This window comes from Akebia trifoliata, chromosome 9 (genome assembly GCF_017979445.1).
Source record: "Akebia trifoliata isolate Shusen 1 chromosome 9, ASM1797944v1, whole genome shotgun sequence".
Lineage (NCBI taxonomy): Eukaryota > Viridiplantae > Streptophyta > Magnoliopsida > Ranunculales > Lardizabalaceae > Akebia > Akebia trifoliata.
The window spans coordinates 608,486-634,216 of NC_141383.1; the positions used below are offsets into that span (position 1 = coordinate 608,486).

Sequence of the window (25,731 nt, forward strand, 5' to 3'; positions counted from 1 at the left end):
TAATTCCTAAAACTAATTCGCCTAGAGTGCTTTCCGATTATAGACCTATTTCTTGTTGTAATGTATTGTATAAAATTAATTTTAAAGTGCTTGTAGACACCTCAATTTGAACGGGCCACTTCTCGAAAGGGTCCAAAAATACAGATTTTCCGAATAAATGGGCCAACGGGCCTTAAGGGCCCAAGTCGTTGAAAAGTAACATTTTGACCAAACCGAGGCCCCTAAGATCTCTCAATGGTTTAGGAGGCCACCAAAAGGACTCTACCTACCTTACGCTTTCCCAATATTCGCCTTGCCGCTCCGCTTCCAAAAATTAAAAACACCAAATTTTGATAAATTTCACCAACGGGCCTAAAAAGCCCGATTCGCCAACACGTGGCATTTTTAATCAAACTAATGATTGCAAAAATCTAAAAAAATTAAAAAATTAAAAATGTGAGACTTGGGATACCTACCCCTCCTCTACTACCACCGCTCCACCTCCGTATCCGTAAAAACCATAGGCCCACCTAAGGCCCACAAGCCCTCAACACTTTCCTAAATCGATTTCTCATCTTACCCCTAGCCTAAAATCAATCCCACATCACCTAAAATCTAAAACCAACCTATACCCTCAAAATCCATTTCAAAACAACCCTCAACCAATCCCTAAAACCCAAAATCATTTCTAAAACCCAAGCCCAACACTACAAAGCCCACAAATCATTAACCATATCCAATTCATTATCCAACCCACAACCCTAACCCATAAACCACAACCCACATCAACCAATCACTCTTTTATCATCAAAAGATGACACATGTCATCACCCCATCTCACCTCCCTCACCCAACTACCTACCCCATTAATTTGCTTTAAATCCCATCTACCCACACATCAACCCATCACCTTTTCTCTCAAATCAAACACATCTACCCACACCCCTAACCTATACCTCCCCTAATCTACCCTCATCATTCCCTACAAAACCTACATCTATAACCTAAACCTACACCATCCTCTCAAGTCAAACACTCAACCTCTCCCATCAACCTATCCCAACCCTTCATTTCCACCCACTTTAACACATGGCATCATTTCCTTCACCCTCCCAAAATATCATCAACCACCTCTTTAAATCCTCCATTCTCTTAAACCAAATACCATTTAATCTCAACCACCATCTTAAACTTACCTCACCAAACACTCCACCCAAATGGGTTGGGTAGGATCCAAACCATTTGGGTCAAAACTCACCCATTTAACCCCCCTTCCCTAAATACCCTCCAATCTCCTCTAAATTACACCCACTTCTCTCTCAAACTCATAACTATTCTACCCTTTTTCTTCACTTCACTCCATTATATCCCTAAAATAACTCCTCAACATCTATAAATACCCTCCTCCTCTTCCCAAAAATGGCCCCCAACTTTCACTACAAAATTATCTCCAACTCTCACTACTAACAACCATCACCAATCCTCCTCAAGTCTCATATACAAAAAAAAATATTATACTCCACTCATCTCTCTCATCATCTCTTCTCTACTCCTTCAACCATACAAGAATTGTTTTTTCATAAAATACTAAGGACTCAAGAAGAAGAAAAGAAGAAAGAAGATACAAGGTGGGTTCAAGGCAATCCCCCCTCTCTCTTTTCTACACCCTCTCCTCCTCCCTCTTCTACCACCCTCTCCCCTTCATTTTATTTTTTAGGATGAATGGACCCCAAGGCTAAAGGTCTATAAGGGTCATTTCCATCAATGGAATGACCCTATGATCAAGTCGAAAATGAACCCCTATCTAGGGTACAAATGCACAACACGTGGCACATCATTTTTCGTATTTTTTTTAATCAAAATGACCGAGTTGAGTTGAGGTTATCACTATTTAGTGGGGAGAAAAGGGTGCCTAACACCTTCCCTTTTCTCTAACCGAGTCGCTTACCCCGAATCTAAATGTTCGATTAGTTCCTATCCATCGAGAGTCGCTAAAACGTCAAAAATGTTACTTTTTCAAAAAAATGCACATCGGGTGACCATTCACACCCACTTATAATATGAATGGTGGAGACTCCAAACCATCGTAGATGTGGTCGTCGTAATGACGAAATCACGTGTCTACAGTGCTAACCAACAAAATCAGTCAGGAGACTCACAAACTTGTAGAGTTGAACCAATCTACTTTCATCAAAGGCCGAAACATCACAGATAACATCTTTCTAGATCACGAGCTTATCCAAAATTACCACAAGCAGAAGACTTAGTCTAGAGGAGCAGTCAAAGTAGATATGAAAAAGGTTTATGATACTATTAACTGGGAAGCCGTGAGAGACACACTTAAAGCCTTCTACTTCCCTGTTCTTTTTATTGATTGGGTGGTGAAATGTATCTCGAGTGTTGTCTACACTATCTTTTTCAATGACTCTTTCATAGGGTGGTTTGAAGGTAAAAGAGGCTTGAGGCAAGGAGAACCCTTATCTCCTTACCTATTTGTGCTAGTTATGGAAATTTTAAACCCCCTATTCTTGAAGAGGGTCAAAGATAAGTAGTTCGAGTACCATCTTAGATGTAAGAAGCTTAAGATCACCCACCTCTATTTTGCTGATGATCTCCTCATCTTCTATATGGGCAACATGAAGAGTGCCGAGATTATCCATTCCACTCTTATTGAATTCAGTGGCATCACTAGTCTTGAGGTCGATATCGACAATAGTTTTTTGTTTTTAGCAGGAGACCACAAAAGTTTGGCAATTGACGTAGCAAGAGTTCTTAAGGTCAAGAAAGGGTCCTTCCCAATTAAATACCTGGGGCTCCCTTAGCTCACTTCTAGACTGACCCTTAGAGATTGCCTGCCTTTGACTGAGAAGTTGTCCATGAGAGTTAAGTCCTGAAAAGGTAGATTCATCTCTTATGCAGATAGGCTAGAGCTTGTCAGATCTATCTTTCTTAGCATCAAAGTCTATTGGTGCAATTGCTTCATCCACCTTGCCAAGGTCGTCAAAGAAATGGAAAAAATGTGTGCTAAGTTCCTTTGGTCTGGACCAAATAGTCAGAGAGGTAGTAATGTTGTTGGTTGGAGTGATGTTTGTAAACCTTTAATCAAATGTAGGCTTGGTATTGTTAGTATTGCAACTTGGAACAAGGCAGCCATTTCTAGATATGCTTGAATGATTAGTTCGAACTAGGATTCCCTTTGACTTAGATGAACCAAGCATCATCTTCTAAAATGTAGGAACTTCTGGACTTTGAAAATTCCCAAGGAGTCCTCTTGGAGTTGGAGGAAGATTCTCAAGGGCAGGAAGCCTGCCTTAAACAATATCTCACATCTTATAGGTAATGGCAGATCTACTCAGCTTTAGGATGACCCTTGGCACCCCCTCGACATTATGAATTCATATTTTAGAGAGGAGCTTGCATTCAACTCTAGAGTTGGGCCAAAGGCTAAAGTCTCGTCTATTATTTGAAATGGGGAGTGGTATATCCTAGTTAGCAGAGAAAATCACCTCCTCTCGATATCTCAATTACTTGATCAGGTTCTTATCCACATTGGTGCACTGGACAGGGTGGTTTGGAAATGCAATGCAAATAGGGAATTCTCTGTTAGCTCAACAGTGCAAGCTTCTTTGCTTCCTTCCACCAGATCTAGTTGGGCTCACTTGGTTTGGAACAAGGCCAGTATTTCTAGACACATTTTCATTACTTGGCTTGCCTTAAAAGGTAGGCTCAAGAACCTAAAAAAGCTTGAGTGAGGGATAAGGGATGATGTTACTTGTAGTCTATGTAAAGAGCATGTAGAAGACACAAACCATCTTTTCAACCAATGCTCATTTTCAAAGGGTATCTGGGCTGACATTACGTACAGATGCCTATTGCACAGGACCCCGGGTACTTGGGATGAAGAAATAGCTTGGGTTACCAATAATTTTAAAGGCTACTCAGTTATTCAAAGAATCAACAAAGTTGTCTTCTGTGCTTTCTTATACCATCTTTGGAGAGAAAGGTGCAATCGGCTCTACCAAAATAACTGCAAGAACCCAGGCTTGGCATTTTGCAATATTTGGGAAGATATTCGGATTAGATTCGAGGATATTATTGACTTCATTGAAAACTCAGACTACAATAGATCTTTTATCAATGCTTAGGGGTTCCAAGCTTCCTTCTACCATTCTAGATGAGTTTATTGTTCTTGGACAAAATCACTAGTGGGTATGATCACCATTAACATTGATGGGGCTTTCTCTACTCTAAGAGGAGGTTATGGAGCCATCATTCGTGACTTTGAGGGTAATGTGATGGCTGCATTGGCGGGTTGTGATACTCTTAGATCTGTTTTACATCATGAGTTACATGGTATCCTCGAGGGTATCCGACTTGCTACATCCTCCAACACCTCAAGAATCACTATTCAATTTAATTCCTTAGTGGCGATGAACATCCTCAACGACACTTGGAGTTGCCCTTGGCATGTTCTTCATTTGATCTTTTTGATTAGGAGCATTCTCCCAAGATTCTAAGAGATCTCCTTAACCCATATTTTTAGAAAAGCTAACAAGGCTATTGATATGCTAGCTTCGAGAAATGATAGTCTAGGCTACATTTTTTTGGATTGTAATTCACTCCCTAGTGCTCTATTACCTATTCTTGTTCAGGATAAGAAAGGGATGCGTTATGTGAGGTTGTACTTGATTTGGGTCTGCCTTAACCCAGATAATCTTTAAAAAAAAATTCCAATCTAAAAGTCTTGAGGTTTGTGTGTTGTGTGAACTGTGTGCACTATGATAAAACAACAGAGAAGAAAGAGAGAGAGTGTGCGTATATTCTAGTGTAAATGTGTTAAAATTTACATGAAGAAAAAGTCATATTTGGGTTATGAAAGCCATCCAAATCCACTAATTTTGAATTAGCGGATGAATATCTTAACTTCTCTACAACAAACAGCAAAAGATCAAAATTGAAAATAGGCAGAGATTAAAATATTTAATGGTTTTACAATAATAATAAAATATTAGAAAGAAACCGGAGATTGAGTGATCTACCAATGAGACTTGATTGAAATTGTTAGATTTTGAAGGAGGAAAATAGAAAGGTGAGAGACATAGAGAAAGAAATTATAGACATGAAATGTTCATCATGTGAATCTCAATGTTATTTGATTTGGAGTCGTCACCATTCTTTTTTTGGAAATAAGTGTGAATGGATACGAGTTATAATTTATTTAAATATCGATTTTACATGTCATCTGTAGTGACTCTCATTTATGAAAAAAAGGGTATGGTCTACCTAGATTTAGGTAAGGAGGTTCGATTAGAGAATAGGAAATGTGTTAATCACCTCATTCTCCCCCCCATTGAAATAGTTACTTTTGAAATTTGACCATTTTAGAAAGAAAAAAAACGAATAGAAACAATGAATGGGTCGGATGCATGAAGATGTAAGTATGTGCAATTGTAACACCCCGAATTTTTAATTCGTATCTCGAGGAAAAAATAAATAGTGAAATTTTAAGAAAATCTTGAAAGTGGGATTTAGGGGTAAAATTTTAGGATGTTTCTGATCATTTTTAATGGAATCTGACCTCACCATTAGATTCAAAATGATCGAAAAACATAGTTTAGCCTGTAAGCATGCTCAAATGCGAGTTCGAATATAAAAGTTGCAAAATCCTCGATTACCGGGTCGGACCAGGCTAAAATAGTGACTTTTTATTAGAGTAATAATTTGTAAAATTCGATCATACCATTGGGTTCATAACGAAAAATTATTCAACATGGACTATTTATTTGTCAAATTTGGAGACCAGAAAATCGAATTATCGTCAAAAACGAAAACGACATCAAGTTTATGGGTCACCTCAGGCCAAAAATGTAAACTTTTGATGGAGACATAATTTGTAGAAATTGACTATACCATTAGATCCGGAACGAAAAATTAGATGAAATAGAGTATTCATTTGTCAGTTTTGGAATCCGAATGATCAAATTATCATCGATCGAAACAATTGACAAAATACCGAATTCGTCCCACATTTTATTTAAATAACATTTTAAAAAAAAAAATTTCTCTCATCTTCCCCACTCGTCCAAACAGTGCGAAAAAAAAAAAACGAAAAAAAAAGAAATTTGTTTTTCCTCTGATTTTTCCACTTCAGATCTCTCGCAAACGGTCCATTTTCGACGATTGCCGCAGAAGAGAAAAAGGTCCGCAGCTACGTTCTCTACAAAACCCACCCAACCTTTCTTCGTTTCACTTTCTATTTCATCCAATATCGTCAAAAATCAGCCGTATTTGGATACGGAAATTTCGAAACTTTGACCTCGGATTTCGTCCGTTTCGGTCAAACCGTCTTTCGACGCAGAAGGGAGAAACGCCCGCAGCCTCATTCTCTACATAACCCAACCAAATTCCTTCCGTTTTCTCGTATTTTTCACCCCGTATAGTTAAAAATCAGTCGTATTTTTATACGGAGATTTTCGTAACTTCGACTTCGATTTTCATCGGTTTCGGGGTCAAACCGCCTTTCGCCGTAGAAGGGAGAAGAGACGAGCACATCGAGATCTTCAAAACCACCAGGTCGATTTCAAAAATCAGCCGCTTCAAAGTTCGGTCTGTCTCGATTTCCGCGCCGATCGCCTCGATTTTCGCGCACAAGCTTTTATCCTTTCGCCTAGAGATTGTAAGGAACTCTCAATTTCTATTAGTAATCTAGATTGTGAAAATTACATTTAGGATTTTATCGAAAAATTTGGATGTATTTTTAAAATATAGAATTATTTTGTTATTTCAAAAATTCACGCCAGAAATTGCATGTTTGATATGTTTAATTGTATTTTTAATAAATTATACGTGGGTAGGGTGTTTTAACGGGTTATTGCCATAAATTGGGTCTTGTGCACTGCTCGGACCCCGTTTTGATATGAAATTTGTATTTTTTTTTCAATATTATTGATAGAAATAAATTCTATAGTTGAAAATTGTGATTTAATATTCAATGAACTCATATTGAGTTGATGAATATCAGAAAATGGATATTTTATGAAGAGATTGAAAACTGTAAAAGTCGAAAAAAAGGGAAAAAGGGTATGAAACGGTAAAATGTGAGAGTCACACCCGAGGGGTGATGTCTGCATTTTACGTTGTTGTGTTGTATGCAGGTTGGTGAACGGATATCCAGGGATAATGTTACTGGTTGCATGTTTATTTACTTTCTGTTAGCGTGAGGCGCTCTGTTATGTTATTTATTTTAGGCCGGGTGGTCACACTTGCATGGTAGGAAACTGAATATCTATTCTCAACCTTGTATTGTTAATTTCTCTTTTGTTTTCAAATGAAAATAATATATATAAGTAGCTATTTTGTGAGCTGTTAAAGAGTTTGTGAATGCCTGAAGGGATAGTGCATCATATCATCCGGAGTGGTGTACTATCCTGGGATGTACGGTAGGGACCACCAAACTCATACGTGGTATGGGACGCGTATGAGAGTGGAGTCACAACTGAAATCCGGGTTTATTCCTCTCTATCTTTACCAGTGAACTTGTAATGTAAAGGTGGTCGTATACGAATGGTTTGTATCTTTGGGAATCACATGTACGCCTGATAGGCATAGACGAAGATGATTGGTCAGTGATCACTAACAATCTATAGTAGTCGAACGTTCTGACACATCGAAAAGAGACCCATTGCTTACGGTCACGTCAAACGGCCAGCCTGAGCCGGATAAATGGTCAACCAAGCGTGGTAAACAGCGACCAGTCACAAAATCAGGAACTAAAAGCCAGAAAAGAATTATGACATCATGTCCCGACTGGGAGCGATCCAGTCGTGAATCCCAACTCTCTAATTCCAATACTCCACCATTGTGTATTATGTATCTGTTGCTTATTTTGATATATAAAATGAAATGCATGTTTATTGTTTCCATTTGATCAATTAGATTTGTATAAAAAGAGAATGTTATAGTGAGTACTGCTGATCGATGTAATGTGAGTTTTAAAATGTTTAGTTGCTTATCCCTGGCTATATGTATCAGTTAATCGTAGTTTTCTTCTGTAAAATTTTGTTTATTTAAAAATGATTCAGTATGTTTATTCGTTCATGTTAGGAAAGGTTATTGACAGAAATTGTTGCTTCCTTACTGGGTAACCATTGTTACTCACCCTTTCATTCTTCATTTTTTAGTTTTCAGATTCAGAGCTTGGCGAGGCAAGTATAGAGTACGAATGAGGATCATCTGGTTGGTCAGATAGACAGCCAGAGTTCGTCACTTGGTGAGTATTGGGGTTGTTACCCCTACTAGTGTCGATTTGTCCAAAAAAGAAATATTATAGATTTTGTTCTGAGCGATAGGGCTTATGTTAGAGTGAGAAATTTTGTGTAATCCTGTATTCTGATTATTCTTCCGCACTCTGATCTTTCGTACGTTATTAGACGTATATAAGCTTCCGCTAGTATTATATTATATATGTATCCAGGATTGTATGTCGGTTATCAGGTGCAGGTTGAACGTCTTGGAATGCTAACATAAACAGAGGAGACCATGCCGAAATTTCGAGGTGTTACATAATACCTCGAGATCTGACATGGGGATTTGTGTTAGCGTTCAGCGGGGCGCCACAGATAGTGAGCAATGTACCTCTCTAGAAGAGAGATTTAATGTTGGTGTTAACACGAGAAGATATCCTATGGAAAATGATACTCTCATGGAGTCATTACTCTTTATATTTGTTGGAATGTCGGTTGAAATTTTTAGAGAGATCTCATGGATGAAATTCTCTTAGAACCATAATTTTGATGCATGCACGCATGCGCATGACTACAATAATGTTGAGTCTTTTGTCGGTATTTTGGCTTAAAACACATTTTTTGTGGACTTTTCTCGAGTAGGGGCGTGCAAATTGAGGTGTCTACAGAAACGTTGGAGAAAATAAAAGGATATTGGGGTTGTATCGTGTAATGGGTAGTTGTACGCAATTGCATCAATTTTAGCGAGAAATGTATTCCACCACAGGATCTATGCAACATCATCTTAGACTGTAGTTTTAGTTGCATCTTGTTATTGGTGAAGCATCCTCTACCATTAGATGTGTGGATCATCATCTTGTATAGTAGGATTTTTTTGTTTTGTTTTAATAAGAGTAATCTCAGGTGGTTTATTGCATTTTTATTGGTTTTAGAGAAAAGTGTTTTTTAACGTTGGATTCTCGCAACCCAATCTACGATCGTGAAATGTCTTTTTGATTGGGACAAAATCCTGTTTTGTATAATATAATGAGGAAGAATGAGTAGAAGTGGTTGGACACAAAAATTTGGATCTCACAAATGTCCCCACCTTTACATTTAGACTTAATGTAATCACATGGTTATTTTAGTAAAAAATCAAGAAAATTACAATCCCACAATCCTATAACCACGTTGATTAGTTTTTAAAATTATACTTTTTTTTTACTATATAAATTTGGAAAATCTTTCTATTGGTATTTTAAATTACAAATCATGATTAGTTTTCAAAATTACAAAAAATATTCTTTTTTTTTTGCATTATAATCTATAAAAACCCTTTAATTGATATTTTAAATTACAAATAAATCCGTTTGATACATGTGCGTTTGCAAATGCGACTTCGGTGTATGAAAACTGATTTAAATGGTTTTAACTCGTCCACCGCTGGATGAATCGCCAGAGTCAACTCACCTAAGTCATCTAAAGGGGTGGCGGTTTAGCAGAAGAAGACAGCAACTGTGGCGTACACACGGTACACACATGATCCTTCACTCTTTCTCAGCTCGTATGAACCCTTTCACTCTGTGTGGAAATTTCTAGGTCTATTCTTTTTGAAAAATTTCTCTCTTCGATTTTCTAGGGTTTGTTTTTGAGATGTTTCTTCGAAAAGCATTTGGTTTATTAAGGAGAAGTAGGTTTCATGGTGAAGCAGCCATCGCTACTACTCACAGAAGAACTACTAATACTACCAATGCGTCTTTTATCCCACTCTCCTGTAGGTTTTCATTGCTGTATAATTGATTTTTTTTTTTCTGTGAATTACAATGCATGTAGAATTCCCATGGAAAAAGTGCTATATGTGTGTAATGAAGATGCATAGTATCTCGTTTTGTGATCCCTTTGGAATATTATTTGTTTAAATTTGAGGAATTAATGTTGTTATTATTGTTTATTTTATATAGATTTAGTAAGTGAATTTGAGGACTTGTTCCATCTCTGCTTATACATCCTTAGATAGTAGTTTCGATAAGTTGGCGACGATCTTGGCTAACGCCGCACATCCAACAACAAAGTAACCAAGGCCAAGGCCAAAATACGTTGCTTATATGCTATATCAAACTACTTTTTCTATTTTGGTTGTGACTTTTGGGATAGGTATAGGGATAGTGGGTTAGCAAATGAAGTTGGGTTCAAGGGGATTTGAACCTAGGATGTGGGAACAATACTCCACACGTCTTACCACTATGCTAAGTTGGCACTTCTGGTTGGATTGGTACTTTAATTTATTGTAGGCATGATTTAATATCTTTGTCAACCACCCAAATATATATTTGGGGAGCGTTTGGAGGCCCTAAAGAGAGCCAAACATAGTGCCAATTTTTTTTAAAAAAAATATGGGCTAGAAGTTTTGGAATGGGTTGATTTTTTGTGAGGATGATCTCTTTGACGAGGAGATCATCCTCACAAAAAATCGGTCCCATTCTGAAACTTCTAACTCCATCAAAAGTTGTTTACAAATAATTGATGGTCCGCAATTTTGTAACTTGTAAATTGGGGTTAGAAGTTTCAGAATGGGCTGATTTAAGATGATCTCCTCATCATGGAGATCATCCTCACAACAATTCAGCCCATTCCAAAACTTCTAACCCATATTTTGTGTTTTTTGAGTTGGGTATAAATGTCCCCTCGACTACAGTTTTGTTTTTGGACAAATGTCCCATTGACTTACACCACACTTTTTTGTCTTTCCTCTTTACTCCCTCTAACTTTATTATATCCCCGCTTTAAGCCATTTTATTGTTTACCTCTTAACCTCAATTTTTTTAATAACAATGATAACGCCCACCTTTGTGGGAGACAAATTCAACTTGGATAAACCTCCCACCAGTTATAGTTTTGTGGGATAAACCTCCTATCAAGCTATAGTTTCGTGGGACCTACTTTATATTCTTTATTCTTCATCTCTTTTGACTTTACTATATTTCCTCTTTTACCCTCTTAATCCACATTATTATTTTTCATCTTTTATCCTTTTAATCTCAATTTTTTTTATAATACCCTTCAAACTTTATTTTTTCGCGTTTTTACCCCCTTAACCCGCCTTTAGGGCTGAGTGTTACATTTTTGTGCATGTATGTGGGGATAAATCTCCCATTAAGCTATAATTTTGTGGGGCTCACTTTATTTCCTTTACTCTTCACTTCTTTTAACTTTACTATATTTTCTCTTTTATCCATTTTAATCTACTTTATTGTTTTTCATCTTTTACCCCCTTTAACCTCAAAATTCTTTAATAATATCCTTCTAACTTTATTTTTTCACTTTTACCCCTTTAACCCTCCCTAAAAAATTTTCAATAATACCCCTCCAATTTTAATTTTTAAGCTTTTACCTCGTGAAATAGAGGATGTTTGTGCCATAGGCACGGGTGAACGCTAGTATATATATATAGACAGTTTAAGGGACACACATTGTGACAATGGTTTTTGTCCTATATTGGTTAGAAATTGCAGAATGGGCTGATTTTTTGTGGGAATGATCTCTATGGTTAGAGATCATTCCCACAAAAAATCAGCCCATTCCGAAACTTCTAACCCAAATTTAAAATGTTGAAGAATTGTGGACTACCAATTATTTGTAAACCACTTTTGATGGGGTTTGAAGTTTCGGAATGGGATGATTTTTTGTGAGGATGATCTCTTCGGCATATAGATCATCCTCACAAAAAATCTGTCCATTCTGAAATTTCTAACCCATAGTATGTTAATATATATACATCCTAACATACATGTCTTTAGTTAAAGAATTAAGAAACATCAACCAAGAAAAACAAGAAAAACAGAGACAGTGTGAGAAAAATTTGATACTAAACTCCACTGTGTTGTTTTGCTCACAATGGAACTTATTTCCAAAGTTGCTTATAATTATAGATCTCACGTCTTTCATCTCATGTGCATGATGATAGAGCATGGAATTATATTCTTGCAAGAAAGGCATCCACTTTACCTTTTCTGAGCACCAATAAACTATAAAGCCTCATGATTGGTGTGAAAATATCTTGAACGTATCAATGGAGTTTCCTCTACGTTTCCTCATTTCTGTGGGATTTCTATTACTTTCTACACCAATCAAAATATTTCTATTTCCAAGCTGAATGAAAGAGACACCGTGTTGTTTTGATACTGAACTCCACTGTGTTGTTTTCACAATGGAACTTATTTCCAATGTTGCTTATAATTATATATCCCACGTCTCTCATCACATGTGCATGATGATGGAGCGTGGAATTATATTCTTGCAAGAAAGGCATCCACTTTACCTTTTTTGAGCACCAATAAACTATAAAGCCTCATGGTTGGTGTGAAAATATCTTGAACGTATCAGTGAAATTTCCTCTACGTTTCCATCATTTATGTGGGATTTGTATTACTTTCTACACCAATTGAAATATTTCTATTTCCAAGCTGAACGAAACAGACACCGAATCAAAATATGAGCGATTAGCTACAATAGCTACAATAGATGATCATGACCTTCGTCTTTCAAGCAATCATACATGATCATGACCTTTTTCTTCACCAATATCCTCTTCACTATTTCGTCATTTGAAATCCAAGTATGCATGTTGTTCATGGATGGGGTTCACAAAATATTAGCGATTAGCTACAATAGATGCACCCCCACTCCCCCTGGCCAAAAAATAAAAACATACAAAGTCGATGTGGATGATTGCTTGAGCCTATGCTCTTTTGAGTTATGGGGTGCTTGACTGCTTGTTTTTGTGCATTCTCTACCATGCCCCACATGTCTTTCATCATCAACCACTACAAGTTGGTCCATAGGTCCTCTAACTTCTTGGGATGAAATGGAGACACATTGTTATTGGTACCTGCAAAATGGTCCATGATCCGCTTATAAAAACCTCTTAAGGCTTAGTTTTGTATTCGACGAGTCTTGTTTCAATAAACCTTTAGGAATTGATGAAATCAAAAGCACCTAAATTTGACCTCACTACGTCAAAATTTCTCAAGTATGGAAAACTTTGAAAGTTTGATTTCTTGTAAGAAGATAATGGATTACAAAGCTAGATGTTTTAGGGCATACAATTTGCAAAAAAAAAAAAAAAAAAAAAAAAACCACAACAAAGAATTGGGTATATTTGTGTAACAATGAGGTGTAAGCCTTAAAGAATCGGCATGTTCATGTACCAATGAGGTGTAAGCCTTAGGGAGCCTCAAGGCATGTGCCTCAACAGCCTTGAGGCGTGCCTTTGAAACCTTAGTTAACGATGTATGAACTCTTAATTGTCTATTATCAATTATGTTTGTTGATGTTAAATTTTTTTGCATGGGGGAAGCATCAAAATTTCTTTCTTCTTTCGTACCTCCAGTCCCTTACCCTGCTTTCTTAATGTTGTTTCCAGGTACCATGAGATTTTCCTGTCAGTATGGGTCTGGGGTTTCTACTGGGAGTAATCATCATAAGAGCATTGGTTTATGGATGATACTCTATGGACAAGCTGGTATGATTTTTTTTTTTGAATAATAGTAAACTGAATAAAAAAAGATACTCAAATATACTCAACTGATGTGGAATGTGCACAAAACCATATATTTCTTTCCTTGTTGTATCTTGAGGAAAAACAAATCTATGGTTCTGTGCACATGCTACGTTAGTTGAGTTTATTTGAGTATCTTTTTTTGTTCGAGTCAATTTAGCACGGCTATTTTCTTTTTGTACTGATATTGGGTAGCTATTTTTCTAATCAATAAGAGTTGATGTCTATTATTTTTTTGATTGGTAATTGATGTCTAAGATTTCATCAGCATCAAAATGTAAATAGTGAGTTCTTGTGCTAAACAACAATTGTCATCTGGGAGGGTCACCTCACCGCAATGTAGTTGTGGACTCTTGTCTAACTAAGAGTTATTGGAAATATTAGAATAGATAGTTAGTTCTAGTTTGATTTATATGGTTTTATTTCTGTTATTCTTTCTATGTAAGGGCGTTTATGTCCATTCCCTTCTTATGGGTTATAAATATATACCAAGCTCTCATTATGAGACTTGATCTTTTCTCTTCTAAATTTTTTCTTGGTATCAGAGCTAAAAGAAAAACCTAACTCAACCCCTCTCCATTCCTCCTCCTCTCTTACTTCACTCATCCGGAGTTTATCCCCTTCGGGGGGTCTCTTTTTCTTATTTGATTCTTGTCTTCTTAATCGCATGTTGCGATAGAGACTTTATTAGTTCTTCACATGCTACAATAGAGATTTGCGCTGTGATTAATATTTTTTTTTTTACCCTACGTTAGGGTTTCTCTCGGCAATCAGCCCACACATACAGTACTAACTATAGGTCAGACTCTCATCTACGATCAAACTTACAAGTCCTAAAGTGTTGTGCGATAGCAACAACAGGTTCTTACAAGCCTGTATCCCACCTACGATTAGATTTAGCTGTTATTTAGTGACCTGCGACAGCAACAATACAAGTCCTAAAGTGCTGTGCGATAGCAACAACAAGTTCTTACAAGCCTGTATCCCACCTACGATCAGCTTTAGATGTTCTTCAGTGACCTGTGACAGCAACAATAGGTCCATACATGTGCTGCGATTTAACCTACATGCTCTAGAGTGTCTGAATCTCATCTGCGATCAAACCTACAACAGTTCCTACAGGCCTGTGTTCCCACAATAGGTGCTCACCTGTGTTGCGATTCTATCTACACTCTATAGAGTGCTTTGCGACAGCAGCAGTAGACCTCTGCAGGTCTATATCTTATTTACAATCAGTTCTACAACACCATACAACACTTACGATCAGTCCTACAGCACCATACAACATTTGGGATCAGTCTTACAACACTATACAGGGCTTGCTCTACTTTACGACAGCAACACAATTGTTGGGTGATTAACAATCAGCCCTACAACACTTCTAAGACTGTGCAAAGGCATGCTATAGCAACACTTTGATTAGATCAAACTCACGACAACAGTAGGGGTTGTTTCTAGTGTTGCCGATAGCAGTTTGTAGGTTTATTTGGCCTTAAACAATACTCATACGGGAGATCTCCCTTCAATCCAAATATAATACTAATAGTTTGCAATGACTACGACTCACGAGACTAAGGACTCTATCACCACTCTTGGGGCTAATTTCTCGGTCCAACATATTACCAATGCCCCATTAGATGGTTGTAACTTTCAGAGTTGGTCTCGGTCTGTACGTCTTTATTTGGGTAGTCAAGGAAAATCTGGTTGGCTGTTAGGTAGTATTCCTAAACCACCCCCCACTGATCCAAAATTTGAACAATGGAAAATTGATAATTGCACTATTCTTGGTTGGTTATTCAATTCCATGGAGCAACGCATCTACACTATGTTTATGTATCATGAGACTGTCACTTCTTTGTGGTTAGTCCTCACTCAGACATATGTGCATGCTCGCAATGACTCAAGGATTTATGAACTCTACCGGGATATTGCTCAAGCTACCCAAGGAAATCAGAGTGTTGCAGATTATTTTGGATTCCTCCAGTCACGTTGGGAGGAGTTCTCACACTATGAGTCTATGATTGAGTTATTTGCAGAGGCAGTCGGGTACGTGGTCAAGAGGATTGCTCGACATCTGACATACCAGTTCCTCATGAGTTTTTCCCCTGAGTTTGAGGCACTGCAGACCCAAATCCTGAATATCACTCCTCTACCTTCATTATTTGAGACATTTGTGACTATTGATAGTGATGAGTGTCGTCGCCGTGTCATTCCCTCACAGACTCAGCCTCCTGTCACTATCTCCGCTCCAGATACAGATCAGATGGCTCTTGCAGTCAATTCTGATTTTTCTAATTCTTGTACTCAAGGATCTGGGAATCGAGGCTGTGGGAGCTGTGGGCATGGTAAAGGAAGTGGCTTACATGTAGTCATTGTGGGAAGATTGGCCATGAGAAAGCTCGCTGTTTTCAGCTCTATCCCCACCTGTTGCGATCTTTTGCAGGATAGCCCCGTGCTGCTGTTGTGGAATCTACCTCTGTTGATCATGCTTCCCTTGGTACTATTGATTTGCAACATCTTCAGACACAGATTATAACTATTGTACGGGATCAGCTCCAAGCTCAGACTCACTCATCCTCGACAGTCGCATATGTTACCACTCCTCCAGGTACCTCTTCTGCATTTCATGCCACTCAGTCTAGCTCTACTCCTGTGACCTGGGTCATTGATTCTGGTGCCTCTGATCACATGACCGGTGAGTCCAATCATTTTATTTCTACTATTTTTGTTACTACTCATAAGGAGGTTCATCTTGCTGATGGGTCTCTTATCTCTGTTCACAGTAACTATATCTAACCCCAGGTTTTCCTCTTGATTCTGTTCTCCATGTTCTACACTTATCTCTTAACCTTCTGTCTGTGAGTAGTATTACACAATCGCTTAATTGTTCTGTAACATTTTTTCCTACTCACTTTGTCTTTTAGGACCTGACTTCGAGGAGGATTTTTGGCAAGGGTTATGAGAGGGATGAGCTGTATCTGTTTGAAGCTCCACCTATTGCTGCTTCAGTTTCCGTGCTCCCACTCATTGGAAATCATACTTTTTCTTTTCAGACTTTAGACTTATGATATGCTCGTTTAAGACATGCTAATTTTCAGCACTGATGTTCATTATTTCCTACTTTAAAACAATCTTGTAGTGGACACAAATTTCAGTGTTCTGTGTGTGAACTTTCTAAATACACACGTACCTCTTATATTCTTCGCATGCATAGAGTTAATGCTATTTTTGATTTGGTTCATTCTGATGTGTGGGGGGCCTTCCCCTGTTACTGCTTTTAATGGTCATAGATATTATGTTACATTTATTGATGACTATTCTCGTTGTACTTGGGTTTATTTAATGCGTTCTCGCTCTGAGGTTCTACCTATTTTTGTTAATTTCCTTAAAATGATTTAAACCCAATACAACATTACTGTTAAATCTCTTAGAACAGATAATGGTGGGGAATATATTTCTGATGGGATTCGCTCCCATCTCCATGAGCGTGGTATGCTTCATCAGTTAACCTGTCCTTATACTCTTGAGCAAAACGGTGTGGCGGAACGTAAGAATCGCCACCTCATGAACATCGTTCGTTACCTTCTGCGAGGGATGCATGTTCCCAAGTCATATTGGAATATGGCAGTTCTTACAGCTGCTTTCCTCCTGAATCGTGTTCCAAGCCTCACTTTAAGGGGACAGGTGCCTCTTTATGTTCTTCGACCTGATAGTACTCTCTTCCCTATTACACCTAGAGTTTTTGGGTGTATTTGCTTTGTTCAAGATATAACTCCTCATCGCACCAAACTAGATGACAAAGCTACCCATTGTGTCTGCTTGGGTTACTCTTCTATGTCAAAGGGGTATCGGTGCTATGATCCCCTCTCTCATCGTATTATTCATTATCTGGATGTCACTTTTTTTTTTTAAATGTTCCATATTTTCGTACTTCATCTTCTTTGCAAGACTCTTCTCCTGTACAGGATTCTTCTCCAATAGTGTTACCATATCTAGTTTTCTCTCCATCTTCATCTTCGCTGCCGTCGCTGTAAGTTTACTCTCTTTGCCTTCCCTTCTTTCAGACTTTGCCAACCTCCTCCTTGGATTCAGGTATATCTCCTTCTACATTTACGCCTCTCTTCTATTTTTGACTCTCACTTACCTATTGCACTTTACAAAGGTAAGCGAGGGTGTATTACTGATCACCCTATTGCCCAGTTTGTTTTATATCAGGGTCTTTCTCCTTCCTATCGAGTCTATCTTGTCACCACAGACTCTATTCGGGTTCCTCGGTCTGTATATGAGACTTTACGTGATCCTATGTGGAATAGAGCCATGACTACTGAGATGGATGCATTGCAGAAGAATCACACCTGGGATCTTGTGTCTCTTCCTTCTGGGGAGCGAACTGTTGGTTGTAAATGGGTTTTCACAGTCAAGTATCTCGCAGATGGTATTGTTGATCGCTACAAGGCTCGAATCGTTGCTAAGGGATTTACGCAGACTCTGGGAAAGGACTTTGGAGCCACATTTGCCCCTGTAACCAAACTGTCTATTGTTCGTTTACTTATCTCTTTAGCTGCATGTCATTCATGACATCTTCACTAGCTTGATGTGAAGAATGCATTTTTAAATGGTGATCTGACAGAGGTCATTTATATGGATCTCCCTCCTGGATTTCGACTTCAGGGGGAGTATTCTGGGAAAGTATGTCGCCTTCTTAAATTTCTGTATGGCCTAAAGCAATCTATGTGAGCCTGGTTCCAGCGTTTCTCTACGATCATTTTATCTATGGGGTTTTTCAGATGCCACTCTGACCATATTTGCTTTATTCGACGAGGAGTAGATGGCCGCAATACTATTGTCTTGGTTTATGTAGATGATATTATAGTAACTAGAGATGATACACAGTGGATTAACAGGGTTAAGAGGCAGTTGGGTAATGCTTTTGAGGTTAAGGATGTAGGTCCCCTCAAGTACTTTTTAGGGTTAGAGATAGTGCGCTCACGCCGTGGTATTTCGTTATTTCAACATAAATACACATTGGATATTCTTCAGGACATTGGTATGCTTGGTTGTCGTCCTGCCTCTTCCCCAATGGATCAGAATTATCGCCTTCATGCTGAATTTGGGGAACTTTTATCTGATCCCTCATCTTACCAGAGACTAGTAGGCCGTTTAATTTATCTAACTAACACTAGACCGGATTTGACCTTCGTAGTTAGTGTAGTCAGTCAGTTTATGCATGCTCCACGTACCTCTCATCTTGATGCCGTATATCGTATCCTTCGCTACTTGAAGTCTTGTCCGGGTCTAGGCTTATTTTATTTATCTACTGCTCAACCACATCTGTCATGTTTCACTGATGCCGATTATGCGGGTTCTCTTACAGATAGGAGATCTACATCTGGTTTTTGTACTTTCTATGGCGGTAATCTTATCTTGTGGAAAAGTAAGAAACAGAGTATAATTTCTCGTTCCTCTGCCGAAGCTGAGTATCGTGCTATGGCCCTTGGCACATGTGAGATTCTTTGGCTGAGATGTTTGCTAACAGAGTTGGGATTTCCTACTGTCGGTTCTTCCTCGCTGTTCTGTGACAACAAGTCTGCTATCATGCTTGCATCTGAATCTGTCCTTCACGAAAGATCTAAGCACATTGAGGTTGATGTTCACTTTCTCAGGGAGAAAGTTCGATCTGGTGTACTTAACACAATTTTTGTTTCTTCTTCAGATCAACTAGCCGATATGTTTATAAAGTCTGTTGGACCTTCTGTCACAAGCTCTCATCTCGCCAAGCTGGGCCTAGTTGATATATTTGCCCCAGCTTGAGGGGGAGTATTGGAAATATTAGAATAGATAGTTAGTTCTAGTTTGATTATATGGTTTTATTTTTGTTATTCTTTCTATATAAGGGCGTTTATATCCATTCCCTTCTTATGGGTTATAAATATATACCAAGCTCTCATTATGAGACTTGATCTTTTCTCTTCTAAAATTCTTCTAGAGTAAGGTTGGTGTTACTATTAGGCCTAGGTTTCCCTTGAAATTGATAGCCTAGTCCTTGATTTGGTCAGCAGGCATCTCCAATTCAATTTCACTGTTTTTTATTTAACTATTTAACTTACTAAAAGTAATTCTTTTACTCTAGTTTGAACTAAAATGCTAAAGAAAGGCTTCTGAGTTGGCAGAACATATTATTATCTTAAGGCTTGTAAGAATTCACGCTACATATATTTAATATTTCTGGATATAAAATAGGAAAGAGTGGCCCCTATTACCATTTTAGCATTAAAGTTATATTTACTTCAACATCTTAGAAGTGCCTATGAAATGGTTGAGAAGCTCAGTTAGAACAAATCCATGGACTGCATTTTGTTCTTGTTGAAGGTCATGGAGAGTAACCCTATAAAATATCAATATGCAATTCTAATAAACAATGATTGTATTTGCATTATTTATAATATATTTTCAAGTGATTAGGGGCGCTTTTGTTGTGAGGAAGGTTGTCGCTCCTTGTATGCTAAATATTTTAGCCTCCTTGGTAGATTTGCTGGACCTCTAGGGATGGTCTTGTTTGTAGCCTTTTTACTTGGTTATTGGAAATGTCTTACGCCTAAATAAAAACAGAATATTATCTCTAACTGGTAGTTTACATAGAAATGGTTACAGCCTATATAGCAGAAAAACCCCTAGTACCACTAAGTTGAATTAAAAGAGAGTAAGCTCTTCTTACAATCAGGAGTGGAACCAGGATTCTTGGTCAGTGGGGGCTAATTGCTAACGATGGTCAATCAATGAACTTGGTTTCCTTCTATCCAAATGTTACGTTCATCACTGTGAACAATGTTTGACCAGTAATCACCACATATGTGACAAAAGATTCCCACTGGAATCATTTTAAACACATTATCTTCAATGTCTTGTAGAATCCCTTGATTTTTTTACCTAAAAAAGATAACTTGGTACTTCTCTCAAAATCCGATCTTGTTCTTGATGTTTGAAGGTTGAAGAGGAAATATATTCAAGGCTAAAAACGAAGGTAAAAATCTTACCCTAAAATTGAAGATGGACTAATTATGGGATATAATCAAAGGGTATTTGGTCCAAGATGAGGTTAACCAGGTTAAACCATCTTAAATACCTTGTAGAAACCCCTGATTTTTCTACCAATAAAAAATCCTGAACTTTTCTTGAAATTCAATCTTGTTCTTGATGTTTGAAGGTTGAAGAAGAAAATTGTTAAGGTACAAACGAAGATAAAAAACCCTACCATAAATTTAAAAATGACTGGTTTTGGGGATATAATGAAAGGCTTTTGACTAGAGGTTGAAGATGAGGTTATGTTAAACCCATAGTCTTCAATGTCTTGTAAGAACCGTTGATTTTACTTCCGAAAAAATTAATATTGTTCTTGAAGTTTGAAGGTTGAAGAAGATATAATCTCATAGCTGAAAACGTGGATGGAAATACGCACTGCAACCTACTATTGGAGATGACTAGTTTTGGGGATAAAAATAGGAGTTTTGGACATAGTCACAAAATTATCTGAATTAAAAAAAAAAAAACCGTAAAATTCTCCAAATAAGGGATTAGCCGACAAAATCTTTGAATTGAAAATTAATCAACAATTTATCAATTAGTGACTAAATATGGTCACACTTTTATCTTTTCCTCTCAAAAAGATAATGGGTATTGATGTTGAGACGATGGAGGATATAATAGGTATGTTGGCCCAAGGAGGATTTTGTGACAACTCCAAGGGAGTTTTTTGTTAGAAAAATGCAACAATGAAGTCTGACAAGTAAATCTTCTAGAAAGTCTAGCCTCACTAACTTAGTAAGATTTCAAAATTTTTAAATTTTACTAAGTGTTGTTGAGCTTACCTTGTGGCATCCAAAAGCATGATCCGATGTTACAGGGATGTATAGGACATAATTTGATGAACTTTGAAAAAAACTTATTTTTCACCGTTGATTTTTAATTTTAAGTTTGGGAGTGCGCTAACCATCCATTTTCAAAACCTTGGATCAAGCCCAAAAAATTGTTTTTTTGAATTTGTTTTTTGGATCTGAGTTTTTCCATGAAATCTAGAGGGCTGTCGTATTGGATTGCTATTTTGATAATCCATTTGAGCTCAACACCCTTACTAAGATTTGAAATCTTACCAAGTTAGTAAGGGAAGTGCTTCTCTAATATTTTTTAAGAGTGTAGTGGCAGGGGCTATGCATATTGTCACTTTTTGAAAAGCACGGATATTTCTAATATGGGTCAAAGTGTAAGGGCTAAAGAAAAACACAAGTTGTATTTCTAATATGGATCAAGTGCAGGGCTAAAAAAGTTGATCTTTTTATCTTTCAAAAAGTTCACTGGGGTCGTCCCTACCTAGCTCCACCCCTGCTTACAATGGAATCCACCCTAAATAAACACACTTAAAAAAAGATGCCCTTGAAATCCCTATACAATGACACAGACATACAAAAAGTTTCTAAATGGAACTCTCCTTTCCTTCAAATAGCCTGCTATTTATTTATTTTTGGATAGGTAATAAATATTTTATATATTGGCTTGCCCATGCAGGTTTGAGGTCACAAACAAGAACCTGCTATTTCTTTTAATAAATCTTACACTTATAAAAAATCATATGTGTTGGTATATTTTATCTGGCTGTCATCATTGTATTGGGATTCGTATTACAATCACAATCTATGTGATGACGTTATGGTAAGGCATGCACAATATATATATATATATATATATATATATATATATATATATATATATATATATATATATCTATATAGAAGAGGAAGAAGAGAAAGAGTGAGATGCAAGAGAGACATTGATATTTTTTTTAATTGAGCGAATTCTGACGACTACATCCCTGTCCCTCTTATTATATGTAAAAATCCCTACATATTCATGTAGAGCTCATATTACAATTTTATGCAATAATATATATATATACAATGATAATTTCAATATTAGACATAATTGGGGAATGTGTTTATATGGACCACGTTCTGGGTTTGCTTTGGTGCTTTTGTCTCTAGCTAAAATGGGTGACTGCTACATTCTTTCAGACATTTAGTTGCTCTTTATTTCCAGTTATCGTAAGTCATCTAATCTTTTTCACATTGTTTTGCAGCAATCATTCTTGGGTTAAATGACAATCTTACCTTTGCTGATGATGTTTCTGTTGAATCTGGATCTGGAAATAATACAGGAGAGCCTAGTTTACCTGGTCTGCACAGAGTTGAGGATGGGTCCGTGATATCAAATACACATACCTCTAAATGGCGCATTTTTACAGATAATGGGAGGGATCTATTTTTGCAGGCATTAACTCTCCCCTTGTTTCATTGTTATTTTACTTCTATTTTGTCAACAACCTTTTGCATTCTGATAAGTTGCATTTCTTCTTGAATGTTCTTTTTCTTCCAGGGTAAACTAGAGGAAGCTGAAAACTACTTTTTATTAGCTTTACAAGAAGCTAAAGAAGGCTTCGGGGAGAGGGATCCGCATGTTGCATCAGCATGCAACAATTTGGTGGGTTAGATGCATGTATTTTTATTTCCATATACTAGTGAAGGAGTGGTTAATTTGATAAAGTTTGGTGATTCTTGTATCCATATTGCCAATAGGTGAACCATATGATAAATTAGGGGGTCCAACTCAAAACCAATTGGCAATGAGTGGATAGGCCCAAGAGCTTATAAGGACAGTGACAAGGCAATTTATGTCCGATGTGGGACTAAACTCAACACGTCCACACACGTTTGAGCCAGACTGGTTCAAAGCACGTGGAAATATGAATTAGATGACGTGAAGGAGAGAAAGGCCCGCTCTGATACCATGATAAATTAGGGGGTCCAACTCAAAACCAATTGGCAATGAGTGGATAGGCCCAAGAGCTTATAAGGACAGTGACAAGGCAATTTATGTCCGATGTGGGACTAAACTCAACACCATAGAGGCAAGCAAGTGATGCAGTTCAAATTGCAGCCTATAGCAGGCCACATGTCAATTAGTCTTATTTTTCATGTTTTTAGGTCAATTTTAGGATAATTTTGAGTCCTAATTTTGTTTGGAAAAGTGGTATTTAGTATTTTAAGGTTAGTAGAAGAGTGTTAATCGAATTATGTTTATTTTACTATTTCGGGAAAGTTTCTATTTCATTGGGAATAAAAGGTAGTCAAATTAGAACTATTTAAACCAACACAGAATTCAGAAGTATTATGATTTGTTTAGAATAAACTTTAGGGTGTGTTTGGTAATGGGAATTAGTGGGAGTTGGAGTTGCAACTCTCATGGTTGAACTCCAACGTCATGTTTGGATGGCCAGGTCCCTAGATTTAGGACTCGTAGAACGACCTCAACTCCCATTTTAGGCAGAGTTACTCCAGACTCAAAGGGTGGGAATTGTAACTCCACTCATAAATATGTTTAAAACAGTCTCCTAAATATGTGGCGTAGTGACATGTGGGAATGTTAACGTGTGTAACTCTTATTACAATATTAGAACTACACTTTCCTTAATAAATTAGTAAGATTGGATTGTTGGGTCCACATCGATTGCTACATTGGCAATCCAACACCATAGACTTCTAGATTCCATGGAGAAACTTATATTCAGAATTTTTTTTTAATTTTAATTTTTAATTTTTTATGTTTTGAGTTCATCCAAGGTGTTGAAAATGGACGGCTACAAAACTCCCATATTTAAAATTAAAATTCGCCGGTGAAAAATTACTTATTTTTCTTTTCAAAATCTTAAAATTTTGTCCCCTCATCCCTGTGGTATCATATCTTGTTTTTGGAAGCGACAATGTGAGCTCACGACCCTCAGAAAGATTTGAAATCATACTAAGTTAGTTAGGCTAGCCTGAATCATAAAATTAATAAGACGTTTCTGCCCCCTTTCCCCCACCTCTCAATTTTTTTTTCATTTCTTTTATTGGTGAGCATGTTGTAATGAGTTAATTTTTGTTTTCCATATCTATATCTATATATATATATATATATTAATAATGTGGTAATGGATTCATCACTTCTACGGACAAAAAGCTATAGGGATTCAACTACACCCTCAAGTTTTCACAAGAATCAATACGTTGAATGGTGAATTTTGTACAGTGAATTGATTTGTATATTTTTTTCACAAGAAACTAATGAGCCAGGATTTTCTTTTAGTGGGGGCAAACTATGGTTAGTTGTATAGTTGAAGAACTTGGATGGTGGGAAAATTATTTGTGCTGGAAAATATGATTGGAGGGAGGTGAGGGTGTGGGGGCTAATGGGGAGGGAGGTGAGGGAGTGGGGACAAATGGGGCATGTAATTAGTTGAAAATATAAGGGTGTCTCAAAGTTCTGTGGGGGCAATTGCCCCCACCAGCTCCTTACTAGCTCCGCCCCTGCTAACGAGTTTGAATTGTAGATGATTCTCTAACAAAATCCCGTGCCAACCAAACACTGGAGTATATTTTTGGAGTTAAAGAGTTAACTCCCAACTCTGAGTAACTACTGCTTCCAAACACATCCTTAGTTTTCTTAGAAAGTTATTCCTCTTGCTTTTGCCTTGTAGATTCAAGGTTTTTTTAATTGAAGTAGCCGATTATCTCTCTTTCTTCTGCTGCCTAGTTCCCTTCTTAGAGTTTCTACACTTTTCTCTCTATCTTCTCAAGAGTAAACTGTGTTTTGAATTATTTGGTATCAGAGTAGGTTGAATACCTTGGGTAGCGGACAATATGCCAACAAGGAGGAATCCTATGATGAACCAACGGTTTAATTGAGTGGAACAAGCACTAGAAGACTAGATCCACTAATGCATGGGCATATGGTAGACCTAGGGATCAAAGGTGATGAAGATGAGGATCAAGCAAATAACAGAATGCGGTTCAGCTATCCACATCACTGACAAGGGGATCTGGTTAGATTTAGGTTTGAAAATCATCAAATTCATGGTAAAGACCATGATAGGGATTATGGAATCAA

At 37.4% G+C, this 25,731-nt stretch overlaps 1 protein-coding gene across 8 annotated transcripts in view; it reads left to right on the plus strand.

The window, feature by feature from the left end:
- Positions 1–9,708: 9,708 nt before the first annotated feature.
- LOC147393967 (Tetratricopeptide repeat (TPR)-like superfamily protein) overlaps positions 9,709–25,731 on the plus strand; it is a 58,214-nt gene continuing 42,191 nt past the window's right edge. For 7 of the 8 annotated variants that reach the window (XM_086453920.1, XM_086453921.1, XM_086453922.1 and 4 more), the window contains exons 1-4: positions 9,711–9,975; positions 13,624–13,722; positions 22,886–23,076; positions 23,182–23,286. In XM_086453920.1, the coding sequence (XP_086310046.1) occupies positions 9,855–9,975; positions 13,624–13,722; positions 22,886–23,076; positions 23,182–23,286 (516 nt within the window). In that variant the 5' untranslated portion in view covers positions 9,711–9,854. Of the gene's footprint in view, positions 9,976–13,623; positions 13,723–22,885; positions 23,077–23,181; positions 23,287–25,731 lie in introns of all 8 variants that reach the window. The other variant, XM_086453924.1, reaches the window with a different exon arrangement.